Source organism: Oncorhynchus mykiss, chromosome 5 (genome assembly GCF_013265735.2).
Source record: "Oncorhynchus mykiss isolate Arlee chromosome 5, USDA_OmykA_1.1, whole genome shotgun sequence".
Taxonomy (NCBI): domain Eukaryota; kingdom Metazoa; phylum Chordata; class Actinopteri; order Salmoniformes; family Salmonidae; genus Oncorhynchus; species Oncorhynchus mykiss.
The window spans coordinates 26,369,845-26,387,278 of record NC_048569.1 but is presented as its reverse complement, the minus strand read 5'-3'; the positions used below and the strand labels follow the sequence as shown (position 1 = coordinate 26,387,278).

Below are 17,434 nucleotides of genomic sequence, written 5' to 3'. Positions count from 1 at the left end.
GCCTAGCTATGATAGTCATTTCAATATGGCACATTTCATAAATGAAAAACCTATCAATCCACATACAATAGTACCACAATTATCTTTGTTTACTTGGCATTTGACATCATGCTTTCTCTTTGTCTCTCAGGGATAGAACATCCAGATCCTTACAATTGCCAGACAAAGTCTGCACATTGCTAGGTTTTTAAAGTGAGCATAAAATACATTGAAAGATTATTAAAATTAATGTTTTAACAGTTGAGTATAATTCAAGGAAAGCAAATATCTACAGAAACTAAACAAGCAGCACATAATTGTATTGCACACACATTGTAACTGTACATATACGAGCAGACCTTCACCCTGTACACACAGCGTTATACACAAATATGTTACTGACAGAAGACAGATATGCCTCATTCTGAGGCACAGGCAGCAGGCTTATTTTTCTGCTCCTCTACACATAAATCATAAATCATGGCTTCATAGCCCTCTTTCCCTTTTTACATTTATTCTCTTGTCTAAACATACCTTCTTCAACTCCTCTTTTACCCTGTCTGCCCCCCCCCCCCCCCCCCCTCTCTATCTCTCATTGCCCTCCTCTCTCCCCCTCCTTCTCTCCTGATCTACTTGTTGAGGTATTTGGCTACCGAGTGGTAGGCCAGCAGGATCTCGGAATCCTTGTGGCAGGTATTGCGGAACTCGTCCTGCTGGTAGGCCTTGGTCAGGTAGCAGGTCAGACCGGTCAGAGCCGCAGGCATCTCAAAGTCACAGTACTTCCTACACACCACCTGTGGTGAGCAAGAGAGGGGGAAAGGGAGTCAACATGACAGACACACACTGAACCACACTGAACAACATGTTCATCTGTTTACGAGTAGCACAGGGGTGCTAGTGGTACTTGCAATCATACAGACTAATAAAAGGCACAATATTACCATTGCTTAAACCATAGCTACACATCTGAGTGCACCTTTAAATACTGTAAAAGGAATAGACGTTCGCCCTTCTTGATTGAGATTGAGATGGTTCCAACAAAGAGGAGCAGACTAGAGGAAAGTACAATAGATGACACTGGCAAAGGTAATGTAATCTAGGACTTCCTGGAATGCTTGATCTGATAACCTTGACTATATTGAGCTTGGGCAGCAGGTTACAGTCAGCCAGACTGAGGGAGTTCCCGTCCAGATAGTGCCGTGATGACTGGGGGACGTCTGGGTTTTGGTCCAGCTCGTGTAGGAGTGGCGTCAGCAGGTACTGATCCAACTTCATCAGGCTCTTCAGAAACTTCTTCTCAAGCACTCAAGCACTAAAAAAACAGAACTACTGTTTCAATGACTGATACATCAATTTCTAACAAGGAGGGGCTCTTACTATCGTTGAGTCCAGGGTTAGGGTTCTTGATGTATGCAGAGAACGTGGAAGATGTCATCTCCAGCACCATTCGACTCCTTGTAGCGACAGCACAGCTTGGGGTACCTGGAAAGGTATTGCCATTAGCTCTCAGCTTTCTGAGTTAGTAGAGCCAGTGGAGGATACGTTTGACTGCAAAGATGTTAATTGCCCTGTAATAAACTTTTATTAATTAATGACTTGTCTCTTTTGGCGTGTGTGTGTGTGTGTGTGTGTGTGTGTGTGTGTGTGTGTGTGTGTGTGTGTGTGTGTGTGTCCGTGCATTTATGCCTGTTGATGTTCATCACACACTCACTGTGGCGGAGCCAGTGCCTCCTCTAGAAACTCCTCGATCTTGTTGGTGTCGGTGCGCACCTCGCCGCCGAAGATGAGGAACGGGGGCTGAGAGCCCGGGGCAAGGTCCTTCAGCACTTCTGGAGCCCTGACAGCAAGGGGACCCGATAAAACACATGGGGGAGAAAAGCCTTTAATTGCACACTTCATCTATCACACACAATTCTCTAGTTATTCTATCAGTGTTAGCAGTTCATAAGTAGTTGTTACCTGGACATGTATGGACAAGTGCTTCGATTCATGCCTGGCTTGGATGGATTGAACTGTGGCATTAAGTGCATCATTGTGGAGACTGTATGTGCGTGAGAGTAAAAAGCCACATTTATAGCTTTTCATGTCTACTGTGGTGAGGGTGAAGTTGGCCCTTTCAGCCAGAGGATCATAAAGAGTCGCTGACAGAAGGGACAGTTCCCCACACTCTCCCCATCATCACTGGCCTATCGGGTGGATGGGTGGAGGTTGGAGGGGTGTGCGATAGAGAAGGAAAATGGACAGAATAAAAATGTGGTCTCTTCAATCAGTCAGTAATTTGTTTTGTTCAACTGTTTCATAATGTAAGTACAGTGTAAGAAAGACGATTAATTGCTATAGTACTTTCTACACTTTACTTGTTTAATAATAATAATTACACAGATGTTGAGAAAAGGATGGACGGTACATTATGACCGTTGGTGAAGAAAAATTATAAAAGGAGACGATAAAAATAAAACAAAATCGATACCTACCAAGTTTCAAAGGGAAATATCATTTTTATTTTATAAGAGAGTTGTTATAATTTTGATAAGAAAGACTTAGTAAAGACTGAAGCTACCGTCTCATTGTATTTGGGTATTTGACAGCCTTGAGGTTAGCCTAGCATCGTGTGACGCCGAGAGAGAATTGCTTGGGAAAAGTTAACGAGGTCATGTTCCCATGGGATATTGGTTACTGCTAAAGAGTACTCTCTGAATTGACAGCTGTGCTTGCTGTGGATCTTGTCAGGAAACCTGCAAGGAACTGCCATACTTCCCTGAGGCAATATCCACGAGTAGTGAGTAACCACAACGGTGGGGAGCTTCGGGACTTCATGTGTGTCGTCATTTTATTTTAGCTCCAACGCGCGCCTCCGGGTTATTAAAACAAGCTTGAAATCGTTTGGACATGGGTTGTGCACGACTCATTGGGGTTTATTATTTGTATTTCTTTTGATGTGGTGCTTTGAAAATGTAAATAATACACAACTTGTTGCCTTGGTGGAGTCATTTACTGTTTCAATTTAATTGAATGCATGGGAAAGTATATCCTTATACAATAACAAAAATCTATAATCATTCCATCTGAAGTTGATACCCTATTTGTCATCACCCTAGATAGTTTACAATAGGGATTCTTATTGGAGATGTCCTTCTCAGTCAAATTCGAGCCTGGTGAGATGGTTACACTACAATGTAGAAAAATAGAAAAAATGAAGAAAAATCCTTGAATGAGTGTTGTAAAACCTTTGACTGGTAGTGTAGCAGAATGCCCTGGAACATGTATGAGTGTTGTAAAACGCCCTGGAACATGTATGAGTGTTGTAAAACGCCCTGGAACATGTATGGTGTACTAATGGCAGCTGACCACGTGCTAATTTTCTTGTAGTTAAAGCAACTAGCCATGTGATTTACAAATACACCTGGACTCACATATAATAAAACGTTTGCTTTTCTATTAGGTTTATTTACAGATGTAAGGATCACGCTGTTGCAGGTGAACTTTCCTGCAATGCAGGACATTGAAAATATGTAGTGTATTTGAGGTTTAAAAAGGCTTCTGACGTTTGCGATTTCCACTTTGACATTTTTGACTTTATTTCCCATACAGCCTTTTTTATCAACCCCTACAAAAATGTCCATTAATTATAATCCACATCATAATTCCCATTTCCTGTTGCTTCAGGATCATTTTCCTGCTGTAGCAAACTGGCTCAATTTAAGATCCTAAATTTGTATGAACAAATATTTATTCCTTCCTTGCTATAAGCTGTCTCTGTAACTAAAATGTACAACCTGTTGTTCTAAAACAGGACTAAAGTTTCAAATACAGTAGGCCTAACACAGGCTCCATTGGATTCTGACTCTTACCTTGATGAAGAGTTCCTGTTTAGGTATTCGTGATTTGAATTTGTCTCTGTTAGATACTCTTGAACTGTATTGTTATTCTCTCTATAGTTCATGGGCCCTTGATATGGAATCACGTTTTAAGCTAATGTCACAGCTTTAACAAGTGACCTGATCTCTCAAGCTTTCTAAACTAAACTCATTCTCTACATGAATGTTTGCTTTTGTAATAGAATGATTGTCTTTGAAGTCAAGGTAAGCAATAGGTGCTTTCCAACACACTGTTTCTTGGCATACAGAAGTGTATGCCTGGGCCCCTCTTGGTTTCCTGTTTTTTTAGAAGAGTTTAGAGAAGTGTAGCATTACATTCTGCGGCTTTAGTTCTGTTGGAAGACACTATTGTATTGGGAAATCAGGGAGAGATGGATGGTCAGTTTCCTCTGTCTGACATTGGCCCTTTCTGAACAGTACAGAACTTGATCTCTTCCCTTCTGATAAACTGATAAACCTATTTTATCATACAATTTGTGTTTAAAAAAAGTGTGACTTTCCCCAAAGTCTCTTTAGGGAGATTTCTCCCCTTCTTAGTGGTCTATCTCAGCCTCCTGGTTTCAGTCAATCGGTGTGCACAAATGGACATTTGGATTCTGGCCCTACCCACTTCAGAGTGGTTATCGTCTTCAGCTGATGAGGATGCAAAGTTAGGCTGGGGACCAGGTTTTCAGTGTGTTTTCTAGAAAGCTGTGAGTGCATCGACATAACCACAACAAGTAAGATCACAAGTCTTTCGGATTCAAATTCCTTCATAAAAACATCTTCAAATGGAAACAACTGTGCTGAGCTCCAGCTAGCCATTTTTACAAATTGACTCTAGAAAGGCTGGCTAAAACTTTTACATGTGCAACTTTTGAAAAGTCCTCTGACTTAACCGAAAAAGCTACTGTATCTGAAAACAATCTTCCCTACTAATAAGGTATGTGTTAGGTCAGTTGTGTAAAGTACTTAAGTAGTATTTTAATGTATTTTTACTTACATAGTTTTTTGGGGGTATGTGCATTTTACTTTACTATTTATATTTTTGACAACTTTTACTTTTACTTCCTAAAGGAAATATTGTACTTTTTACTCCATACAATTTCCCTGACACCCAAAAGTACTCGTTACATTTTGAATGCTTAGCAGGACAGGAAAATGTCAAGAGAACATCCCTGGTCATCCCTACTGCCTCTCATCTGGAGGACTCACTAAACACAAATGCATCATTTTTAAATTATGTCTTAGTGTTGGAGATAGCCCCTGGCTATACGTAAAATTAAAAAACAAGAAAATGGTTCCAATCTGGCTTGCTTAATATAAGGAATGTTAAATAATGTATACTTTTACTTCTGATACTTAAGTATATTTGAGCAATTACATTTACTTTTGATACTTAATTATATTTCAAACCGAGTACTTTTAGACTTTCACTCAAGTCATATTTTTCTGTTGGGGTAATCATCATGTACAATGAAATACAGTCTCTGCTAACCTATTTGTCTTCATCACCAATATGGCCACAGCAGAGCATGGTAAACACCAGCTCAATGTTAACCACTGTAAACACACAATGTATTACCACCAACACTGTAGATGGTAGAGATACTGTGTCCTAACAGCCCTCTGACTAACACGTCAAATCATTTTTTTACACTAACTTGCACTATGATGGTCCCAACAATCTCCTCCTGCTTAGTAATAGAGAGAGAGAGAGAGAGAGAGAGAGAGAGAGAGAGAGAGAGGGAGAGCATAGTGCTGCTGTGCACACTGAGTACGTACATCCCGTTAAAGTTATCTTTCAATCATCAACACAGAGCATCACAACCCTTTTCACCTCTGCCTTCTGTGGACACTTAAAGCAGGGTCCGCATCAACAGGAGCAGACAAGACAGGGACTTCACATCCACGGACCCACAGCCCACCTCCCAGGTTAGTGGATAGAGAGGGACACAACTATTGTGCTGTCCATGGCATGTTGGAGAGGGAGGGAGTTTTTTAAACTATTTATTTTACTCTGTATTGTGAATTGGTTAGATTCCAGTTAATCACGTTAAGATTCTCCTAATCTCAAGAGTGAGTGTGTCACTCTGGTCCTGTGTCTCTCTGTTCCTGCTACTTTCAGTTACTCAGACTGCTCGTATCTGAGTCTTGTGGTCGGAACTACACAGACTTCTTGTCAGAGAGGTTGCATGTGTTACTTCTTGTCACTCTAATCTACTGTGCAACGATCTAAAAACTCAATTAATCCTTTACACTTGTGAGAATTGGCCTTTATTGATAGGGCTAAATTGAAATGTTTCTTACACAAGAAATATGAATTAGATAACCATGGTATAGCAGCAATTGAAAGGGAACAGTTTCAAGAGTAAGGGGAATTATTAGTCAACAGTTCACCTGACACAAGGCTGAATCCAAACGTGAAACTGTTTATTTGTTGATAACAACATCTGAAAATACTCTGACAAACAGAAAGTGTTTTTTGTTTAAAATCTATTAATTATTTTAAATTAATGGCTATAAATAGATCTCTGAATGTGCTACCGTGTTGAAACCACTCCCTCATGCTGCACTACGATGTAATGATTTTTAGTGCCCAGATTCAAATACTTTCAGATTTCACATCCTACATCAGACAGGCCCAGAAAAAAATACTACTTTGTCCTTGGGTACCAGGGCTATCAATCAATCAATGCAAGCCATTTCGATCTGCGGTATCCACAGATCAATTTATAAGCAAAAAAGGACGGTAGGACCCGATACCAGAACCACGCAGGCCTCCTAAAAGCAAGCTGTCGGGCACGGTTTTCTCCAGTACACGGGAGGTGTAGGCAACACTGTGTGCTAGCTAGCTAACTAGCAACACCGGTAGATAGTGTCCTTCGCCCCCGCCTGTCGGCCCAATTTTCTCTCCAGTACACAGCAAACGGAAGGTGAGGCCTACACCATGTGCTATCTAAAAAGCAAGCTAGCACACGGTGTCGCTAACTAACTAGCTAGCTAGTTAGCACATGGTGTCGTACCAGCCTCTTGCCACTGACCAACAAGGTACAGTGGGGCAAAAAAGTATTTAGTCAGCCACCAATTGTGCAAGTTCTCCCACTTAAAAAGATGAGAGAGGCCTGTAATTTTCATCATAGGTACACTTCAACTATGACAGACAAAATGAGAATAAAAATCCAGAAAATCACATTGTAGGATTTTTAATGAATTTATTTGCAAATTATGGTGGAAAATAAGTATTTGGTCAATAACAAAAGTTTATATCAATACTTTGTTATATACCCTTTGTTGGTGTTGGATTCTGTATTTTACATTATAGGCATTAGCATATATATGATTACATATTATCTGATGTTGGTTGTGTGAGGTGTCTGCATTTGTGCACTGGAGCATCATTATGAGATTAAACAACTGCTTGCTACTGGCCTGTTTGTGTGTGACAAGAACTGAGTAACATGGTGTGACCTGCATGTTGCAAAACTGTAGATAACAGCCCAGCAGATGCTTTGTCCTTGTTGCGTCCATCAATGTAATTGTCTGCATCATTTCCAATCCCCCATATATTTTTGGGGTAAACATACATACATACATACATACATACACACACACATACATACACACACACAGTTGAAGTCGAAAGTTTACAAAAAGCCAAATACATTTAAACTCAGTTTTTCACAATTCCTTACATTTAACCATAGAACAATTCCCTGTTTTAGGTCAGTTAGGATCACCACTTTATTTTAAGAATGTGAAGTGTCAGATCAATAGTAGAGAGAATGATTGATTTCATATTTTATTTATATCATCACATTCCCAGTGGGTCTGAAGTTGACATACACTCAATTAGTATTTCGTAGCATTGCCTTAAACAATTTAAACTTGGGTCAAATGTTTCAGGTAGCCTTCCACAAGCTTCCCACAATCAGTTGGGGGAATTTTGGCCCATTCCTCCTGACAGAGCTGGTGTAACTGAGTCAGGTTTGTAGGGCTCCTTGCTCTCACACGCTTTTTCAGTTCTGCCCACAAATTTTCTATAGGATTGAGGTCAGGGCTTTGTGATGGCCACTGCAATACCTTGACTTTGTTGTCCTTAAGCCATTCTGCCACAACTTTGTAAGTATGCTTGGGGTCATTGTCCATTTGGAAGACCCATTTGCGACCAAACTTTAACTGACTGATGTCTTCAGATGTTGCTTCAATAAATCCACATAATTGTCCTCCCTCATGATGCCGTCTATTTTGTGAAGTGCACCGGTATCTCTTGCAGCAATGCACCCCCACAACATGATGCTGCCACCCCCGTGCTTCACAGTTGGGATGGTGTTCTTTGGCTTGCAAGCATCCCCCTTTTTCCTCCAAACATAACGATGGTCATTATGGCCAAACAGTTCTATTTTTGTTTCATCAGACCAGAGGACATTTCTCCAAAAAGTACGATCTTTGTCCCCATGTGCAGTTGCAAACCGTAGTCTGGCTTTTTTTATGGCAGTTTTGGATCAGTGGCTTCTTCCTTGCTGAGCAGCCTTTCAGGTTATGTCGATATAGGACTTGTTTTACTGTGGATATAGATACTTTTGTACCTGTTTCCTCCAGCATCTTCACAAGGTCCTTTGCTGTTGTTCTGGGATTAATTTGCACTTTTCGCACCAAGGTACGTTAATCTGAGCAATATGGCTGCTGCGTGGTCCCATGGTGTTTATACTTGCGTACTATTGTTTATACAGATGAACGTGGTACCTTCAGGCGTTTGGAAATTGCTCCCAAGGTTGAACCAGACTTGTGGAGGTCTACAATATTTCTTTTGAGGTCTTGGCTGATTTCTTTTGATTTTCCCATGATGCCAAGCAATGAGTCACTGAGTTTGAAGGTAGGTCTTGAAATACATCCACAGGTACACCTCCAATTGACACAAATCATGTCAATTAGCCAATCAGAAGCTTCTAAAGACATGACATCATTTTCTGGAATTTTCCAAGCTGTTTAAAGGCACAGTCAACTTGTGTATGTAAACTTCCGACCCACTGGAATTGTGATACAGTGAATTATAAGTGAAATAATCTGTCTGTAAACAATTGTTGGAAAGATTACTGGTGTCATGCACAAAGTAGATGTCCTAACTGAAATGGCAAAACTATAGTTTGTTGAAATGTGTGTAGTGGTTGAAAAACGAGTTTAATGACTCCAACCTAAGTGTATGTAAACTTCAAATTCAATTGTATGTATACATAAACATTCATACATATACATACTTTCCTTAGAATATACCTTTATTATTCCCTACCACCCCTCCCCAATTGGAGTAAACTAATAAACAATAGCACTTATGCTTCTACCTTCAGTTTATACCAATTAAATACATTTTACAGACAAGTTTTTTTAGTCCTTCCTCTATTTCTATTTTCCATCCAGTTTGGTTTCTATTTCACAACATTTCTGAACCTATATACATTTTACAAACCCTGTATGTTTTTACATTGGTTATCTTGTTGTTATTAGTCCCATCATTCAGCTCCATTCAGCCCCTCCTATCTATCTCTTAACACCATCTATTTTGGATTTCTATTTGCCATATATTTTTCAACTGTGCTGTGATGCTTCACAAAAGTACTGAACCTTTTATTCTCATGACTTCTACAGATTGTAAATTAAAAAAGCAATAATAATTATTGATTGTCTATGACTTTCCAGATCACCCAGTATTGCTATCTGCAGAGTTAGTTCTAGGTAAATGTTGCAGTTCTTTAGCTGTTCCTGGACCTGTGACCAAAAACAAGCTACATGTGGACAGTACCAAAATAAATGATCTAATGACTCTGCCTCCTCACAGCAAAATCTGCAGAGCTGATGTTCTGACTTTATACACTGCACTCTTTGAGAGAGGTAGTTAGCAAACCAGGCCAAAGACCCCTCAGAGACACCAACACTCCTTAGCCAGCCCACAAGAATGGAATTGTCTACCGTATCAAAAGCTTTGGCCAAGTCAAAAAAAAAATAGCAGCACAACATTGCTTAGAATCAAGGGCAATGGTGACATCATTTAGGACCTTTAAGGTTGCAGTGACACATCCATAACCTGAGCGGAAACCAGGTTGCATACCCGAGAGGATACAATAGACATCAAGAAAGCCAGTGTGGAAGATGATGCAATGTAACTAGGTGCAGTTGCTATACTGAGAAAACAACATCAAGCCAATAATTCCATTGGCCGGACGCAGAAATGATGTCATCAAGTGCATGACTCCAATATTAGAAGGCAGTATTTAGACTGTCCACTTTGAAGAGCTAAGACAGAATGGCTATATAAAGAATGGAACATATAGGACCAGGGCCCCGCTACCATTATAACCTATACAGCTGTAAGATGTGGGCGTTAACAAATCAAATGTATTTATATATCCCTTCTTACATCAGCTGATATATCAAAGTGCTGTACAGAAACCCAGCCTAAAACCCCAAACAGCAAGCAATGCAGGTGTAGAAGCACGGTGGCTAGAAAAAACTCCCTAGAAAGGACAAAACCTCAGAAGAAACCTAGAGAGGAACTAGGCTATGGGGGGTGGCCAGTCCTCTTCTGGCTGTGCCGGGTGGAGATTATAACAGAACATGGCCAAGATGTTAAAATATTCATAAATGACCAGCATGGTCAAATAATAATAATCACAGTAGTTGTCGAGGGTGCAACAAGTCAGCACCTCAGGAGTAAATGTCAATGTCGCTCCTGCTGTCTCTAGAGAGTTGCAAACAGCAGGTCTGGGACAGGTAGCACGTCCAGTGAACAGGTCAGGGTTCCATAGCCGCAGGCAGAACAGTTGAAACTGGAGCAGCAGCACGGCCAGGTGGACTGGGGACAGCAAGGAGTCATCATGCCAGGTAGTCCTGAGGCATGGTCCTAGGGCTCAGGTCCTCTGAGAGAGAGAAAGAAAGAAAGAGAGAATTAGAGAGAGCATACTTAAATTCACACAGGACACCGGATAAGACAGGAGAAATACTCCAGATATAACAGACTGACCCTAGCCCCCCCAACACAAACTACTGCAGCATAAATACTGGAGGCTGAGACAGGAGGGGTCAGGAGACACTGTGGCCCCATCCGATGATACCCTTGAACAGGGCCAAACAGGCAGGATATAACAAGCAAGAAGTGAGGTGGAAAGATAATGGTGGAGAAAGGTTAAGGGAAGCTATTTTCATATAGAGGGAGGGGACTCTATACGCTATGCAAAGACAGAATACTATAAAGGCAGGACTCTGTAATATGAGAATTTAGTATTTTCCATGGAGGGGCTCAGCTTTGTTACATTTGTAATTAAGTCTTTTTTGAATTCACAAGTTCTAGTAAGAGTGTTATATTTTTGAGTCAATATTCCACCACACCAGTCAGTTGATTATTGACAAGTTTTTCCAACACTTTTGATGAACAGGTCAAAATAGAAATAGGCCTGTAACAGTTAGGATCCGCTTGATCTCCACCTTTAAATAAAGGACCCACTGTGGCTGCCTTCCAAGCAATGGGAATCTGCCCAGAGAGGAGAAACAGGTTAAAAAGGTCAGAGATAGGCTTGGTGATGATAGGGGCAGCAACCTTAAAGAAGAAAGGGCCTAAACCATCTGAACCAGATGTTTTTTGGGGGTCAAGTTTAAGGAGCTCCTTTATCACCTCGGACTGAGTGACCGCCTGCAGGAAAAACTTTGTAGCGGGATAGGGGGAAAAGTGGGAGGAGCATCGGGGATAGTCGTATTAGAAGGGGTGGAAGATGAAGAAATGTTGGACATGCAAGGAGGCATGGCAAAGTCAAAAAGGAATCTTGACTTAAAGAGCTCAGCCATGTGCTACTTGTCCCTTAATGTGGTTGTTACTGACATGGGAAGCTGTGAGGAGGAGGGTTTGTACTCCAGGTCTTTAACCGTTTTCCAGAACTTCTTGGGGTTAGACCCACAGAGTGAGAACTGGTCCTTAAAGTAACTAACTTTGTCCTCCCGGATTGCCTGAGTGCATTTATTTATAATTTGCCTGAATGAGAGCCAATCAGTCTGAGTATGTGTGTGCCGAGCGATTTGCCAAATGGAATTATTGAGGTGGAGTCACTACCAGATCACAGTCGAACCAGGGGCAGAACGTGTTTTCAATTCTCATTTTCTTTACAGGTGTGTATTTGTTAACGATAATAATAAATGGAACAAACGGAACATCATTTACTTTAATGTTTACATATCTTGCATTACTCATCTCATATGTTTCTACTGTATTCTATACTATCTACTGTTTTTTAATCTATGCTGCTCTGACATTGCTCATCCATATATTTATATATTCTTAATTACATTCCTTTACTGAGATTTGTGTGTATTGGGTATATGTTGTGAAATTGTAAGATATTACTGCACTGTCAGCGCTAGAAACATAAGCATTTCGCTACACCCACAATCTGCTAAACACGTGTATGTGACTAATAACATTTGTTTTCATAACACTGAAAATATTTTTTAAAAGTCAGAGCGTCTTCGACAGAGGGGATCAAGCTGATTCTATACCAATTAGAGGCCAGGTCATGGAGGAAGGCTTGCACATTAAAGTCAGCACAGGTCGTTTCACTGAGCAGCCATTATTAATACAGGCACATAATACTAAGACAATACAAAACGCATAAAGATGTCTCTCTTCACAGTCTCCGTCTTGCCGTAAGGTGTTATTTTATTGCTAGCTTGAGTTACCTGGAGTGCATGGCAGTTACATTTAGTCATGGCTCTATTTTAATAGTGTTTTTCCCAGCCTCTGTTCTGCACCTAATGACATTGAAGAGACCTCTGGTCGCATGTCTTGTGTGATACTGATGAGTGTCTGAACAGTTTGCCAACCTCTTGAACAGACAGTTCAGTACCTTCAACACCTTGCACAAAGATCAATAGCGATGCAGTCAATCTCTCATCAACTTTGAGCCAGAGAGATTGACATGCATGGCATTGACATTCGCACTCCTTGTACATCTAAGTGCAATATATGTGCTGCTCCATTTTGGACAAACGCAATTTGCCCTTTTTTGCCACACCTGACCACGCAACTGGACAGAAGTTCAGGTGTGACAAAACTATGGCCTGTGGGACCTGATTGATTGACTGAGATATCAATAAATCAGAGCAACGCCGTATCATGGACAGACCTCTTCCCATTACAGTAACCATTGAGTCTATATGTTTTCACAATGATAGCTTGCTATCTAAGGTGACACCCAGCAGTTTAGTCTCTTCAAATGACTCAATAGCCACATTCAATAATAGATCCAGATGAGGCTTAGGGTTGAGCGAGTGACTTGTCCCTAGAGATGCTTTTCATCTTTGAGATATTTAGCAGCAGCCTATTGCTAGTTACTCATTCTAAAACTGACTGGAGATCTATGTTAAAGGTGTCAGTTATTTATTTTACTGTTGCAGTGGGAGGTTATTAGTAAAAAATAATGGCCCAAGCCGGCTGCCCTGCAGTACATCATACTCAACAAAATAATTTGCATGGAAGAAAACCCTCTGTGTTCTATTGGATAGGTAACTGCCCATCCATGATAAGGCAGAGGATATTAATCCATAGTACAAAAGAAGTCTAACAAAACAGCTCCCACAATCTTATCAATTTCTTTCAGCCAATCAGTCATTTGTGCCAGTAACGAGCATGTTGAGTGCCCTTCCCTAAGCATGCTGAAAGTTTCGTTAATTTGTTTTCTGTAAAATAACATTGTATTTGGTGACATGGGGACAAGCACAGAGTTGGGAAGGATAGACAACCACAATACAGGAAGTCAAATGTAACACGCAACACAACCAAAATAAGAATGACAAAGCATGTTTAGCAGTAGCAAACAAATTCAATCTCCAACTGATCAGTCCTATCTTTGACCAAACTACTCCCAACATGTAAATTGAGATGGTAGAGATGGTGACAAACAAACATGTACATCAACCTGTTACAAGGAGATGCATACCGTAGCCATTATCATTCAGCCATTTATCAACCGCTCCCTGGGTGTCTAATAATACCATGGGATGGATGGTGTTCCAATAAAATAAGTGATAAGGCCAGTGGGCTACTGGGTACAGATACAGGCTGGTCTAATAGCCTAGAAGTAACATAGTAAACGATAATCCTGGACACTCAAATCAGTATGATATGTTACGTTTGGTATGAATACATAAGACAAAAGGAGGGTGGTTGGTAGGGTGTATGATATGAACGTCTAGCAACCAAAAGGTTGTGCATTCTAATCTCAAGGACAACTTTAGCATTTTAGCAACTACTTACATTTGAGCTACTTTGCAACTACTTAGCATGTTAGTTAACCCTTCCCCTAACTCCTAACCCAGCTAACATTAGTCCAAAAAAAAAATGTAATTCGTAACATACGTATTGCAAATTTGTAATTGTATGAATTGTAATTTGTAACATAGCCTATCATACAAATTAATACGAAATGTAACAATTTGAATGTCTCAGATTTGTTTACCATGTTATGTTTACCCCTGAGTCAAGGTTAACAGAAACTCAATCCTGTTTTCTCTGCTCATTTCCCTGCAGTGACAGAACCCTGATGACAAACAAGGGTCCAGCTCTACCATGAAATCCCCCTCATTTTGCCTCAGGCTCTTCCTCCTCATCTGCCTGGCCCCTCTACTGTTCTTTCTGGTGGGACAGGGGAGTGGGGGTGGGTGGGGTCCAAACTCTGACAGAAGCCACAACAACATCACCATCCTGCTGTGGCACTGGCCCTTTGGCCCCTCCTACAATTTGGAGGGAGACGTGTGCTGGAACCGGTACCGTATCCCTGACTGCCGCCTGGTGGACCAGCGCTCTCTCTACCCCAGTGCTGACCTGGTGGTCTTCCACCACAGAGAGCTGATGAACGGCCAGGAGCGGCTGCCCCTCCACCTTCACCGGCCAAGGCACCAGAAGTGGGTCTGGCTCTCTCTGGAGTCGCCTGACAACAGCAGATACCTGAAGCCCTTCAATAACGTGTTCAACTGGACCATGTCCTACCGCCGCGATGCCGATATCACCATGCCCTATGGTAAGCTGCTGCCGAAGGACTGTGATACTGGTAATGATAGCAGCACAGAAGACATTCCCAAAAATAAGTCCATTCTGGCCTGCTGGGTTGTTAGTCACTATGAGCCTCAGCACAGAAGGAGCTTGGTGTACAAGAGCCTGAAAAGAAGCATCCCCGTGGAGGTGTATGGTCGCTTGAGAGGGAGTGTTTTGGCCTCCATCGACCTGCTGCCCACCATCTCAAGCTGCTACTTCTACCTGTCCTTCGAGAACTCCATCTCCAAGGATTACATCACTGAGAAGCTCTGGCGGAACGCTTACCAGGCAGGGGCGGTGCCTGTGGTTCTGGGTCCACCTCCAGATGACTACATAGCCGTGGCGCCGCCCAACTCCTTCATCCACGTTGAGGACTTTCCATCCACCAAGGAGCTGGGGAACTATCTCCGGCAGCTGCAACTGGACAAGGAGAGATATGCTGGGTACTTTGCGTGGCGGCATAGCTATCAGGTGAAAGTGTATACAGACTGGAGGGAGAGGCTGTGTAGCATCTGCCCCCAGTATCACAGCCTGCCTGCTCAGAAGGTTTACCATGACCTGGAAGCCTGGGTCAGGAAGTGAAACCACACCCATGGTTCACTTTGGCAGCTCCTCAGACTTCTGCATCCTAAATAGCACCCTTTTCCCTATGCAGGTCCTTACATTTGACCAGGGCTCATAGGGTCTGGTCAAAAGTAGTGCACTATACAAGGGGAGTGACATTTAGGACACCTTTTAAAAATGTGAAGGTGGTCTTCTCTAGGACCAGCTCTTTTCACATACATGGACACTTCAGCAATAAACCACCTCCCCACACAACTAATGTGTGAGAAACAGGGAAAGTGGTTGAGCATTTATGGGTGATCTGTGTTACACATGCTGCATTTCTGTACACAATAGCATATTCACTAATTGTTGTTACGACACAGGTTGGCATGGAAAATAAAAAATATTTAATTGTGTGGTGCAAAAGTTACAAGTAACATCTTAAGGTTGCACCAGAGAAATAGCCAGAGTTTCAATAAAATTATCAAATATGCTTTTATTTATAAACATGGGATTGTGTAAAATCTTTAGCCAAGAGATTTGAGTCACATAGAAGATGAAATGACTTCAACTACACAAGGCACTAGATTGTGCCTGCGCTGGATGGCCATTTCAGATTTGTTTTGATCAAGTCTTTGTATAAGAGTGGTGATGTAATCAGCTCTGTAACAGTGACAACCATTAACAACACAGGTCCCTGATCATGTTAACATAAGTACCACTTTGGTTAATCCCTTTACCGCAATGGCTACCATTAGATTAAAAACAGCTAGTCAACATATGCAATACAGGCATGGATAACAAACATAGCAAGATTTTTTTAAGACAAATCAAAAATTGTATCATACTTCCACTATGAGAGTATACCTTCTGGACAAGACTGCAAAGAATATTTAAAGAAATTGTATGTAAGACCTAATAGATAACCTCTGGACGAACTGCAACAAGACAAGGATATTCAAGATAAAGGGGAAAAAATCTCATTTTTAAAATATCAAAAAAAGGTCAGACAACTTTGTGCAAAAACAATCTCACCGCAGATATTCAGAGCCAAGGGACTGGTGGAATGAAGAGGTAGAAAATAGCTAGTGGGGAGAACAAGTATTTGATAACCTGCAAAATCGGCAGTGTTTCCTACTTACAAAGCATGTAGAGGTCTGTTTTTTATCATAGGTACACTTTAACTGTGAGAGACGAAATCTTAACCAGAAATCCAGAAAATCACATTGTATGATTTTTAAGTAATTAATTTGCATCACCTACCAACCAGTAAGAACTCCGGCTCTCACAGACCTGTTAGTTTTTCTTTAAGAATCCCTCCTGTTCTCCACTCACTGCACCTGTTTGAACTCATTACCTGTATAAAAGACACCTGTCCACACACTCAAACAGACTCCAACCGCTCCACAATGGCCAAGACCAGGGAGCAGTGTAAGGACATCAGGGATAAAATTGTAGACCTGCACACGGCTGGGATGGGCTACAGGACAATAGGCAAGTAGCTCGGTGAGAAGGCAACAACTGTTGGCGCAATTACTAGAAAATGGAAGAAGTTCAAGATGACAGTCAATCACCCTCGGCCTTCCCTCAGTAAGAGCATTGAAGATGGGTCGTGGCTGGGTCTTCCAGCATGACAACGAGCCGAAACACACAGCCAGGGCAACTAAGGAGTGGCTCCGTAAGAAGCAACTCAAGGTTCTGGAGTGGCCTGGCCAGTCTCCAGACCTCAACCCAATAGAACATCTTTGGAGGGAGCTGAAAGTCCGTATTGCCCAGCGACAGCCCTGAAACCTGAAGGATCTGGATAAGGTCTGTATGGAGGAGTGTGCCAAAATCCCTGCTGCAGTGTGCGCAAACCTGGTCAAGAACTACAGGAAATGTATGATCTCTGTAATTGCAAACAAATGTTTCTGTACCAAATATTAAGTTCTGCTTTTCTGATATCAAATACTTATGTCACGCAATAAAATGCAAATTA

The 17,434-nt window shown here is 41.5% G+C and overlaps 1 protein-coding gene and 1 pseudogene across 1 annotated transcript; one reads left to right on the top strand and one right to left on the bottom strand.

The window, feature by feature from the left end:
- Window positions 1-608: 608 nt before the first annotated feature.
- Window positions 609-2,150, bottom strand: LOC110522858 (annotated as a pseudogene).
- Window positions 2,151-5,602: 3,452 nt separating this feature from the next.
- Window positions 5,603-16,661, top strand: fut7 (fucosyltransferase 7 (alpha (1,3) fucosyltransferase)). The gene is made up of 2 exons (XM_021602263.2): window positions 5,603-5,771; window positions 14,407-16,661. The coding sequence occupies exon 2, from the start codon at window positions 14,446-14,448 to the stop codon at window positions 15,490-15,492; it is 1,047 nt and encodes a 348-aa protein (XP_021457938.2). The 5' UTR covers window positions 5,603-5,771; window positions 14,407-14,445; the 3' UTR covers window positions 15,493-16,661.
- Window positions 16,662-17,434: the final 773 nt, after the last annotated feature.

Excerpts from the sequence above, each read along its gene's own strand:
- fut7 (XM_021602263.2), top strand. The coding sequence starts at position 14,446 with ATGAAATCCCCCTCATTTTGCCTCAGGCTCTTCCTCCTCATCTGCCTG.